Genomic DNA, 13,390 nt, shown 5'->3' on the forward strand with positions numbered 1-13,390 from the left:
TGTTAAGTGTGTTCAGTCCACGGGTCATCCATTACTTATGGGATACCCATACCAAAGCTAAGTACACGGATGAAGGGAGGGACAAGGCAGGAACATTAAACAGAAGGAACCACTGCCTGTAGAACCTTTCTCCCAAAACCAGCCTCCGAAGAAGCGAAAGTGTCAAATTTGTAAAATTTGGAAAAAGTATGAAGTGAAGACCAAGTTGCAGCCTTGCAAATCTGTTCAACAGAGGCCTCATTCTTAAAGGCCCAGGTGGAAGCCACAGCTCTAGTGGAATGAGCTGCAATTCTTTCAGGAGGCTGCTGTCCAGCAGTCTCATAGGCTAAACGTATTATGCTACGAAGCCAAAAAGAGAGAGAGGTAGCCGAAGCCTTTTGACCTCTCCTCTGTCCAGAGTAAACGACAAACAGAGAAGAAGTTTGTCTAAAATCTTTAGTTGCCTGTAAGTAGAACTTCAGAGCACGGACCACGTCTAGATTATGCAAAAGACGTTCCTTCTTTGAAGAAGGATTAGGACATAATGATGGAACAACAATCTCTTGATTGATATTCCTGTTAGAAACAACCTTAGGTAAAAACCCAGGTTTAGTACGCAGTACTACCTTGTCTGAATGAAAGATCAGATAAGGAGAATCACAATGTAAGGCAGATAACTCAGAGACTCTTCGAGCCGAGGAAATAGCCATCAAAAACAAAACTTTCCAAGATAAAAGCTTAATATCAATGGAATGAAGGGGTTCAAACGGAACACCCTGAAGAACTTTAAGAACCAAGTTTAAGCTCCACGGAGGAGCAACAGCTTTAAACACAGGCTTAATTCTAGCCAAAGCCTGACAAAAGGCCTGGACGTCTGGATTCTCTGCCAGACGTTTGTGTAAAAGAATAGACAGAGCTGAAATCTGTCCCTTTAGCGAACTAGCGGACAAACCTTTTTCTAAACCCTCTTGTAGAAAAGCCAATATCCTAGGAATCCTAACCTTACTCCATGAGTAACTCTTGGATTCGAACCAATATAAATATTTACGCCATATCTTATGGTAAATTTTTCTGGTCACAGGTTTCCGAGCCTGTATTAATGTATCAATAACCGAATCCGAAAACCCCCGCTTAGATAGAATCAAGCGTTCAATTTCCAGGCAGTCAGCCTCAGAGAAATTAGGTTTGGATGGTTGAAAGGACCCTGAATTAGAAGGTCCTGCCTCAGAGGAAGAGACCATGGTGGACAGGACGACATGTCCACTAGGTCTGCATACCAGGTCCTGCGTGGCCACGCAGGCGCTATCAGAATTACCGATGCCCTCTCCTGTTTGATCCTGGCAATCAGTCGAGGTAGCAACGGAAATGGTGGAAACACATAAGCTATGTTGAAAACCCAAGGGGCTGCTAATGCATCTACCAGCACCGTTCCTGGGTCCCTGGACCTGGATCCATAACAAGGAAGCTTCGCGTTCTGGCGAGATGCCATGAGATCCAGATCCGGTTTGCCCCAACGACGAATCAGTTGAGCAAATACCTCCGGGTGAAGTTCCCACTCTCCCGGATGAAAAGTCTGGCGACTTAGGAAATCCGCCTCCCAGTTCTCTACGCCTGGGATGTAAATCGCTGACAGGTGGTAAGAGTGAGACTCTGCCCAGCGAATTATCTTCGAGACTTCCAACATCGCTAGGGAACTCCTGGTTCCCCCTTGATGATTGATGTAAGCCACAGTCGTGATATTGTCCGACTGAAATCTGATGAACCTCAGTCTTGCTAACTGAGGCCAAGCTAGAAGAGCATTGAATATTGCTCTTAATTCTAGAATGTTTATTGGAAGGCGTTTCTCCTCCTGAGTCCACGAACCCTGAGCCTTCAGGGAATTCCAGACTGCTCCCCAGCCTAGAAGGCTGGCATCCGTTGTTACAATCGTCCAATCTGGTCTGCGAAAGGTCATTCCTTTGGACAGATGAACCGGTGACAACCACCAGAGAAGAGAATCTCTGGTCTCCTGGTCCAGATTTAGCAAAGGGGACAGATCCGAGTAATCCCCGTTCCATTGACTGAGCATGCATAGTTGCAGCGGTCTGAGATGCAGGCGCGCAAATGGCACTATGTCCATTGCCGCGACCATTAAGCCGATTACCTCCATGCACTGAGCTACTGATGGGCTTGGAATGGAATGAAGGACACGGCAAGCATTGAGAATCTTTGATAACCTGGACTCCGTCAGGTAAATCTTCATCTCTACAGAATCTATAAGAGTCCCTAGAAAAGGAACCCTTGTGAGTGGTAACAGAGAACTCTTTTCCACGTTCACTTTCCACCCATGCGACCTCAGAAATGCAAGAACTATCTCTGTATGAGACTTTGCATTCTGAAAACTTGACGCTTGTATCAGAATGTCGTCTAGGTACGGAGCCACCGCTATGCCTCGTGGTCTTAGTACCGCCAGAAGTGAGCCCAGAACCTTCGTAAAAATTCTCGGGGCCGTGGCTAACCCGAAGGGAAGAGCCACAAACTGGTAATGCCTGTCTAGAAAGGCAAACCTTAGGTACCGATAATGATCTTTGTGAATCGGTATGTGAAGGTAAGCATCCTTTAAGTCCACTGTGGTCATATATTGACCCTCTTGGATCATGGGTAGGATGGTTCGAATGGTTTCCATCTTGAACGATGGTACCCTTAGGAATTTGTTTAAGATCTTTAAGTCCAAGATTGGTCTGAAGGTTCCCTCTTTTTTGGGAACCACAAATAGATTTGAATAAAATCCTTGTCCCTGTTCCTATCGCGGAACTGAGTGGATCACTCCCATGATTAAGAGGTCTTGTACACATTGTAGAAATGCCTCTCTCTTTACTAGGTTTGTTGATAACCTCGAAAGATGAAACCTCCCTTGTGGAGGAGAGGTTTTGAAATCCAGAAGGTATCCCTGAGATATAATCTTCAACTTCCAGGGATCCTGCACATCTCTTGCCCAAGCCTGGGCGAAGAGAGAAAGTCTTCCCCCCACTAAATCCGTCTCCGGATAGGGGGCCCTGTCTTCATGCTGTCTTAGGGGCGGAAGTAGGCTTTCTGGCCTGCTTGCCCTTGTTCCATGACTGGTTGCCTTTCCAACCCTGTCTGTAACGAGCAGTAGTTCCTTCCTGTTTTGGAGCGGAGGAAGTTGATGCTGCTCCTGCCTTGAAGTTACGAAAGGCACGAAAATTAGACTGTTTGGCCTTTGGTTTGGCCCTGTCCTGAGGAAGGGCGTGGCCCTTACCTCCCGTCATGTCAGCAATAATTTCCTTCAAGCCGGGCCCGAATAAGGTCTGCCCTTTGAAAGGAATGTTAAGTAGCTTAGACTTGGAAGTTACATCCGCTGACCAGGATTTAAGCCAGAGCGCTCTGCGCGCCTGTATGGCGAATCCGGAATTTTTAGCCGTAAGTTTGGCTAGATGTACTACGGCATCTGAAACAAACGCATTAGCTTGCTTAAGGGTTCTAACTTTGCTCAAAGCCTCATCCAATGGCTCTGTGCGAATCGCATCTTCCAGAGACTCAAACCAGAATGCCGCTGCAGCCGTGACAGGCGCAATGCATGCAAGAGGCTGCAAAATAAAACCCTGTTGAACAAACATTTTCTTAAGATAACCCTCTAATTTTTTATCCATTGGATCTGAGAAAGCACAGCTATCCTCCACCGGGATAGTGGTACGCTTGGCTAAAGTAGAAACTGCTCCCTCCACCTTAGGGACCGTCTGCCATAAGTCTCGTGTGGTGGCGTCTATAGGAAACATTTTTCTGAATATCGGGGGAGGGGAAAAAGGCACACCGGGTCTATCCCACTCCTTACTAATAATTTCTGTAAGTCTTTTTGGTATAGGAAAGACGTCAGTACACACCGGTACCGCATAGTATCTATCCAACCTACACAATTTCTCTGGGATTGCCACCGTGTCGCAATCATTCAGAGCCGCTAATACCTCCCCTAGTAACACACGGAGGTTCTCAAGCTTAAATTTAAAATTTGAAATTTCTGAATCCGGTCTCCCCGGATCAGAACCGTCACCGACAGAATGAAGCTCACCGTCCTCATGTTCTGCAAATTGTGACGCAGTATCAGACATGGCTCTCGTGTCATCAGCGCGCTCTGTCCTTAACCCAGAGCTATCGCGCTTGCCCCTTAATTCGGGCATATTATATAATACTTCTTTCATAACATTAGCCATATCATGTAAAGTGATTTGTAAGGGCCTAGATGTACTTGGCGTCTCAATCCTACGCATCTCCCGAGCGGGAGACGCAGGTACTGACACGTGAGGAGAGTTAGGCGGCATAACTTCCCCCTCGTTGTCTGGTGATAGTTTCTCTATCGGTACAGATTGACTTTTATTCAAAGCAATATCAATACAATTGGTACACATCGTTCTATTGGGCTCCACATTGGCTTTTGAACATGATGAACAAACAGTTTCCTCTGAATGAGACATGTTTAAACAGACTTAGCAATGAAACTAGCAAGCTTGGAAATCACTTTCAATAAGTTTACAAGCAATATAAAAAACGCTGCAGCGCTTCAAAAATACAGATATAATTAAACAATTCTTAACAAGAAGTGTAATATTAGCAGAGGATTGCACCCATTAGCAAAAGGATGATTAACCCCTCAATACCCAAAACGGATAAAACGGATATCAATTAAGATTTAACGCTTTTAATCATAGTCAAGCACACTGTCACAGATCTGCTGTGACTGATTACCTCCCTCAAAAATGAATTTTGCAGACCCCTGAGCTCTCTAGAGACGTCCTGGATCAAGGAGGAAGAAGCAGGAAGACTGTGCTAGAATTATAACTGCGCAACAAGGCGCTAAAACAAGGTCCCTCCCACTCCTATCACAACAGTGGGAGCCCTGATATAACGGTTTCCATGCAGAAAATATATGTCAGCCATGTGGAAAAAAATCATGCCCAAAGAGATTTATCACCAAAGTACCTCACAAAAACGAATAACATGCCAGTAAACGTTTTATTAAAAAATAACATTTTCCAATGTCATGCAAAGTTATCACTAAGCCTGCTACCAGTCGCTACCACTGCAGATAAGGCTTAAGTATTATTTCAGTTTTAACAGTATTTTCTCAGTCAAATTCTAGTCCCTAGAAAATAACTTGACTGCCCATACATTTATCAGCCTGATACCAGTTGCCACTACTGCATTTAAGGCTGTACTTACATCATACGGTAACAGCAGTATTTTCTTAGTCAATTCCATTCCCAGAAAATAATGTACTGCACATACCTTATTTGCGGAGGACCCCGCATGCTATTCCCAGTTTCTGAAGTTACCCCACTCCTCAGAATGTCGAGAACAGCCAGTGGATCTTAGTTACGTCTGCTAAGATCATAGAAAAAAAAACGCAGGCAGTTTCTTCTTCCAAATACTGCCTGAGATAGAAAAACAGCACACTCCGGTGCCATTTAAAATAACAAACTTTTGATTGAAGAATAGTTAAGTAAAAACTCCAGCTCCTCTCGCGACCTCCTTCTTTGTTGAGGGTTGCAAGAGAATGACTGGATATGACATGTGAGGGGAGGAGCTATATAGCAGCTCTGCTTGGGTGATCCTCTTGCAACTTCCTGTTGGGAAGGAGAATATATCCCATAAGTAATGGATAACCCGTGGACTGAACACACTTAACAAGAGAAAGCTGTGTCAGTGACAGCAGGCCCCTCTTGTTCCATGATGAAAAAAGCCAGTGTATAACCCACTAAATGGTTAATGTGTATAATATAGCCCACATTTTAAGAGAAACTGTATTATAGAGGTGCAGTATTACTAAGCATCCCGGAGCAACTAAAAACGAAACATAGTTGAAGTAGGCTGTACACAAACTGTAACTCTGTACCAACTGCCCTGAGATCTGCCCAGAATTACTGACAGAGTAGTACTTACCAAGTACCACTAACAGACCATAACTGGATGTACTCACCGGATCTTCACTGTAAGAGAGAGCCAACAAAAGATTGCTGCTTTAAGTCCTGTCCTGAAACTGTCAGTGTAGGACTTACAAGAAGCAGTAAGTATGTCTGGTCATACAGGGGGAGGCAAGGGGCACCCTAGACCTGCTTATGGGCAAGACTTCAGAAAGTACAAAGCCCCCGCTGTACTCTCCTAACCCTCTCTTGAATTAACTATCCATTGAGGGGAAAAAAACAACAATTAAATGGTTGAATTTGAAGAGCACCTCTATTCTTCCACCGCTTAGCCAATAGCTGTGCTAGTCATACGGCACGTCTGTTCATTGAAAAAGAAAAAAAAAAAAAAAAAACTTTTAATGATATTGCAGAGGGCGACCAGAAGCGCTCTGTGTAGGCAGAATCTTGAGGCCAAATAAAAGTAATTTCTGGCTGCATTTTTTTATACTTCATAACAGAATGTCACTTATTTATAGCAATTGTAAATTCAAGTGTTTCACTGGCTAATTAATGGAATAATATTAAAATTTGTTTTAAGATGCTTACTTTAAAATGTAGGTTTGTCTGCTATGCATCTCCATCCTATGGGAGAGGTATCTGACATGCGTTAGGATCACTTTTCACTGATGGGTTTTCCTGCAATTACATTGCAAACTTTAGCAATCTTATTTTTTTTTCTACTCTATGCTCTCCTCAATATTATGTAGAGTTTTAAAATACAGTAAAATTTGTGGTTTAAATTTAATATAATTTTTGCAAACAATTATAACTTAGGAGACTATTTATTGTAAAACAGTGCTCTGTATTGTATCCATGTATCCATTTACTTAAAGGGACAGTCAATTGTTGTAGTTTTAAAAGATAGATAATTCCTTAATTACCAATTCCCCAGTTTTGCATAACCAACACAGTTATAATTATACACGTTTTACCTCTGTATTTACCTTGTATCTAAGCCTCAGCAGACTGCCCCCTTATTTCAGTTTTTTTGACAGACTTGCATTTTATTTTCAGAGCTGTTTCCATGGTAAATTCACGTGCATGAGCTCAATGTTATCTTTATGAAACACGTGAACCAATGCCCTCTAGTGGTGAAAAGCTATCAAAATGCATTTAGATTAGAGGCGGCCTTCAAGGTCTAAGAAATTAGCATATGAACCTCCTAGGTTTAGCTTTCAACTAATACCACCAAGAGAACAAAGCAAAATTGGTTATAAAAGTAAATTGGAAAGTTGTTTAAAATTACATGCCATATTTGAAACATGAAATTTTTGTTTGGACTTGACTGTCCCTTAATTTAAGAAAACAGTAGTAAGTAAAGGGACAACATAAGTGTAAATATCCCACCTATACTATAATCGCATTTGTAACGCGTCTGTCACGGTCGGCAGTTGCGCACGCATCCTCAAAGGAATATTGGCAGCACGAGGCAGCCAACAGAATGTTGGCGCACTCCCCTTTAGGGGCAATGGGTAGTTTAGGTTTATTACTGTTAGTTTTTTTTTATTTTGGAGGGTTTGGTGGGTGGGTGGTTTTACTGTTTATTTATTTTTAATGTAAAATAGCTAATTTCTTTAGGGCAAATGCCCTACAAAAAGCCCTTTTGAAGAGCTATTGGTAGTTTAGTATTAGATTAGAGGGTGTTTTTATTTTTGGGGGGATTTTTTTTTATTTTTATAGTGGTATTAGTTTAGGTTTAATTTTATTATTTTGAATAGCTTTGTTTATCTTTTTCTGTATTTTTACTTTTTAATTTTATGTAACTTGGGGGGTTGCATTTTTAACAAATAGACTGCCCTCTGGGCAAGTTTATCAACTAGTAGAACACACAAAATAATTAACTGCAATGTAAATTCATCATTTATATTGTTTCCTTTCCTACAACCCCTCCCCTGAAGATCATACTGTGGCTATCTTTAGCCTCTCATTGGCCACAAAAACAAAAAAAGACAATTAATTTTGACAATTTCTCAAGAGGTGTGTCTTTAAGCTGCAATATCAAATACCTGTAAATTTGTCAAACAACATAAACATTTTAAATCCAAACATTTATTTTGTGTGCAGGTTTTTTTTTTCATTATAGGGCTTATAAGCGATATTTTGTATTAGACTACATTTTGTTTTGTTATTCTAAGTTATTGTTTGCAAATGAAAAACAAATGTCACTATCAAAAAAATAGATTAATTTATTAAAGGGATTATAATTCATAAAATGTAGATTTTTTATATTTAATAGTGTCAAAAGGGACAGTATATTTAAAATTAAACTTTCATAATTCAGATAGGGCATGTAATTTTAAACAACTTTCAAAATTACTTTTATCATCAAATTTGCTTTGTTCTCTTGCTATTCTTAGTTGAAAGCTAAACCTAAGTGGGCCAGTGTTCTGTAATATTTCCCTACCTTGTTACATTGTCCTACTTACGCAACACGTACGGCCAAGCCTACATCTAGAGAACTTTCATATTCGCCATATTTGTTTCAAAAGGAGGCTGATGTGTAAATAGTGATCGTATTCTGTATTTTTTTCCTACCACCTTATATTTTACTGTTTTGAGTGCAGATCTCGCTCAAACATAAATATTTAAAACAAAACACCAAATATTTGTATGGTATTAGCTTGTGATGATAGTGCCATTTTTTATAAATGTATTTTTCAGGCTATGTAACAAAAAACAATGGAAACATATCTGTACCCTGAAAAAAATAGTGATAAAATGAATGCTATCCCTACAAGCTAATAATGCATAATAGCTTGTGTTTTAATGTTTTATGTTTAAATGAGATCTGCACTTCAAACAGCCAAATATCACCATCCAATCAATATTTTGACATCAGCCTCAGTTTCAAACTAAAATGGAGGATATGAAAGTACTCTATCTGGCAAAACGCGTTACGTAAGTAGGATAACGTAGCACAGTAGGCAAATATAAACACCGGCTCTGATCTGAATGCGTTTGACAGTTTTTCACAGCTAGAGGGCATTAGTTAATGTGTGCCATATTGATAACATTGTGCTCACGCCCGTGGAGTTACTTATGAGAGGGCACCGATTGGCTAAAATGCAAGACTGTCAAAACAGCTGAAATAAGGGGGCAGATACAAGGTAATCAGAGAGGTAAAACGTATATTAATATAACTTACTGTAGTTAAGCAAAACTGGGGAATCTATCTTTTTAAACAATAACAATTCTGGAGTAGACTGAACCTTTAACAAATCAACATTTTTGGTTTATTCTCCGATTCCTTAGTTAGTTGATTAGTTAAAAATGGCATTTATTGTTTGCAAATAAACTCTGTATAACGAAAAAAATGCACAGCTAACTTTTATATAAGAATACTATAAAGTAGCATAGCACTACAAAAGAACTGCACACAAAAATGATTTTAAAAGCAATAGCAGCATTGTTTTGCAGTCTAGGGAAATAACATCTGAAAAATGTCTTGAGTATTATTTATCTACTTGCCTTCGCTGTAGATAAATAAATGAACTCCTGCACAGATCAAACAGTCACTGTGTAAAATTTAGCAGGAGCTGAATTTTGACCCATTTTACCCTCATTCTAAATAAAATTACTGCAGAAACCGGTGAAATAAACAATGAAAGCACAAACATTTTTAGTATGCATTAGTAATCATTTTATGGGGAACTACATTTTTAGTTAAATATCCCAATGATTACAGGTATATACTGTACATATTTTTGGAATATAGAATATAATATAAATTAGGAAACTGCAGAAGCCATTTTACCCTAAAAGCATCTAAGGCAGGATTACCCAAACCACGTCCCAAGGTTCACACGTGGCCTGTGTCAGCACAGATGAGCAGAAAAACAAAGTATGACTTACCAGATAATTTCCTTTCCTTCTGTATGGAAAGAGTCCTCAGCTGCATTCCTTACTTGTGGGAAATACTGAACCTGGCCACAAGGAGGAGGCAAAGACACCTTAGCCAAAGGCTTAAATACCTCCCCCCACTTCCTCATAACCCCAGTCATTCTGCAGAGGGAACAAGGAACAGTAAAAGAAATATCAGGGTGAAAAAGGTGCCAAAAGAATAAATTTAAATTTAGGACCGCCCATCGGAGAACATGGGCGGGAGCTGTGGACTATTCCCATACAGAAGGAAAGGAAATTATCTGGTAAGTCATAATTTATGTTTTCCTTCTTTATATGGGAAGAGTCCACAGCTGCATTCCTTACTTGTGGGAAACATATACCCAAGCTCTAGAGTACACAGAATGCTAACGGGAGGGAAAAAAAGAGAGGCGGAACCTAATCTGAGGGCACCACAGTCTCCAAAATCTTTCTCCCGAAGCTGCTTCAGTAGAAGCAAAAACATAAAACTTGTAAAAATTGGAAAAAGTATGTAAGGAGGACCAGGTAGCCGCCTTACAAATCTGATCCATAGAGGCCTCATTTTTGAAGGCCCAAGTGGAAACCACTGCTCTTGTAGAATGAGCCATAATCTTTAGATGAGGCTTATGTCCTGCTGACTATGCGAAACGGACAACACTCCTAAAAAAAACATAATTTATGTAAGAACTTACCTGATAAATTAATTTCTTTCATATTGGCAAGAGTCTATGAGCTAGTGACGTATGGGATATACAATCCTACCAGGAGGGGCAAAGTTTAACAAACCTCAAAATGCCTATAAATACACCCCTTACCACACCCACAATTCAGTTTAACGAATAGTCAATTAGTGGGGTGATAGAAAAAGGAGTAAAAAAAGCATACAAAAAAGAGGAACTGGAAATATATTTTTGTGCTTTTATACAAAAAATCATAACCACCAGAAAAAGGGTGGGTCTCATGGACTCTTGCCAATATGAAAGAAATTAATTTATCAGGTAAGTTCTTACATAAATTATGTTTTCTTTCATGTATTTGTCAAGAGTCCATGAGCTAGTGACGTATGGGATAGAAATACCCAAAATGTGGAAGTCCCCAGAAGAGTTACTAGAAAGGGAGGGAGAAAAAAAAACAGCCATTTTCCACTGAAAAAATTAAATCAACAAAAAAAATAAGTTTTTCTCATAAATTGAAAGAAAAAATAAATAAAACAGAAACAGAAGAAGCAAACTGAAACAGTTGCCTGAAGAACTTTTCTACCAAAAACACAGCTTCAGAAGAAGCAAATACATCAAAATGGTAAAATTTAGTAAATGTATGCAAAGAAGACCAAGTTGCTGCTTTGCAAATCTGATCAACTGAAGCTTCATTCTTAAAAGCCCAAGAAGTGGAGACTGATCTAGTAGAATGAGCTGTGATCCTCTGAGGCGGGACTGTCCCGCCTCCAAATAAGCTTTATGAATCAAAAGCTTTAACCAAGATGCCAAAGAAATGGCAGAAGCTTTCTGACCTTTTCTAGAACCAGAGAAGACAAATAGGACTAGAAGTTTTCCTGAAATCTTTAGTAGCTTTAACATTTCAAAGCTCTTACAACATCCAAAGATCTTTCAAGAGTATTCTTGGGATTAGTACACAAAGAACGAACAACAATTTCCTACTAATGTTGTTAGAATTCACAACCTTAGGAAGAAATGTAAACAAAGTCCGCAAAACAGCCTTATCCTGATGAAAAATCAGAAAAGGAGACTCACAAGAGAGAGCAGACAATTCGGAAACTCTTCTAGCTGAAGAGATAGCCAAAAGAAACAACACTTTCCAAGAAAGTAGTTTAATATCCAAAGCATGCATAGGCTTAAAAGGAGGAGCCTGCAAAGTCTTCAAAACCAAATTAAGACTCCAAGGAGGAGAGATCGATTTAATAACAGGATTGATACGAACCAAAGCCTGAACAAAACAATGAATATCAGGAAGCTTAGCAATCTTTCTATGAAATAAAACAGAAAGAGAAGAGATTTGTCCCTTCTAAGTACTTGCAGACAAACCTTTATCCAAACCATCCTGAAGAAACTGTAAAATTATAGGAATGCTAAAAGAATGCCAGGAGAATTTATGAGAAGAACACCATGAAATATAGGTCTTCCAAACTCGATAATAAATCTTCCTTGAAACAGACTTACAGCCTGCAGTATAGTATTAATCACTGACTCAAAGAAACCTCTATGACTAAGCACTAAGCGTTCAATTTCCATACCTTCAAATTTAACGATTTGAGATCCTGATCGAAAAACGGCCCTTGAGACAGAAAGTCTGGTCTTAAAGGAAGTGGCCAAGGCTGGCAACTGGACATCCGGATAAGATCTGCATACCAAAACCTGTGAGGGCACGCTGGTGCTATCAGAAACACATACAATTGTTCCATAATGATCTTGGAGATCACTTTTGGAAGAAGAACTAGAGGCAGAAAGATATAAGCAGGTAGGTAAAACCAAGGAACTGCTAAAGCATTTACCATCTCCGCCTGAGGATCCCTGGACCTGGATAGGTACCTGGGAAGTTTCTTGTTTAGATGAGAAGCCATCAGATCTATTTCTGGAAGACCCCACATCTGTACAATCTGACAAAATACATCTGGATGGAGAGACCACTCCCCCGGATGTAAGGTCTGACGGCTGAGATAATCCGCTTCCCAATTGTCTACACCTGGGATATGCACTGCAGAAGTTAGAAAAGAGCTGGATTCCGCCCAAGAAAGTATCCAAGATACTTCTTTCATAGCTAGGGGACTGCGAGTCCCACCCTGATGATTGACATATGCCACAGTTGTGATATTTTAAGTCTGAAAACAAATGAATGGTTCTCTCTTTAACAGAGGCCAAACCTGAAGAGCCCTGAAAATAGCACAGAGTTCTAAAATATTGATTGGTAACCTCGCCTCTTGAGGTTTCCAAACCCCTTGTGCTGTCAGAGATCCCCAGATAGCTCCCCAACCTGAAAGACTTGCATCTGTTGTGATCACAGTCCAGGTAGGACGAACAAAAGAAGCCCCTTGAACTATATGATGATGATCTAGCCACCAAGTCAGAGAGAGTTGAATGTTGGGATTTAAGTATATCAATTGTGATATCAGAGTATAATTCTTGCACCATTGATTCAGCATACAAAGCTGTAGAGGTCTCATATGAAAACGAGCAAAGGGGATTGCGTCCGATGCTGCAGTCATGAGACCTAAAACTTCCATGCACATAGCCACTGAAGACTGTGAGTGAAGGTTTCGATAGGCTGAAACAAATTTCATTTGTCTCTTGTCTGTTAAAGACAGAGTCATGGACACTGAATCTATCTGAAAACCTAAAAAGGTGACCCTTGCCTGAGGAATCAAGAAACTCTTTGGTAAATTGATCCTCCAACCATGTTTTCGAAGAAACAACACTAGTTGATTTGTGTGAGATTCGGCTAAATGTATAGACTGAGCTAGTACCAAGATATCATCCAAGTAAGGAAACACCACAATACCGTGTTCTCTCATTAAAGATAGAAGGGCATCGAGAAACTTCGAAAAGATTGCTTGGTAATGCTGGTCTAGAAAAGAGAAT

The 13,390-nt window shown here is 40.1% G+C and overlaps 1 protein-coding gene across 2 annotated transcripts in view; it reads right to left on the reverse strand.

The window, feature by feature from the left end:
- GRK4 (G protein-coupled receptor kinase 4) overlaps positions 1-13,390 on the reverse strand; it is a 592,539-nt gene that overhangs the window by 8,584 nt on the left and 570,565 nt on the right. The window contains exon 16 of one of the 2 annotated variants that reach the window (XM_053704195.1): positions 6,483-6,572. The exons of the other annotated variant lie outside the window; for it this stretch is intronic. Within the exon in view, the coding sequence (XP_053560170.1) occupies positions 6,519-6,572 (54 nt within the window). The 3' untranslated portion in view covers positions 6,483-6,518. The remainder of the gene's footprint in view (positions 1-6,482; positions 6,573-13,390) is intronic. 2 annotated transcript variants of the gene reach the window in all.

Source organism: Bombina bombina, chromosome 2, assembly GCF_027579735.1.
Source record: "Bombina bombina isolate aBomBom1 chromosome 2, aBomBom1.pri, whole genome shotgun sequence".
In the NCBI taxonomy this organism is placed as follows: Eukaryota; Metazoa; Chordata; class Amphibia; order Anura; family Bombinatoridae; genus Bombina; species Bombina bombina.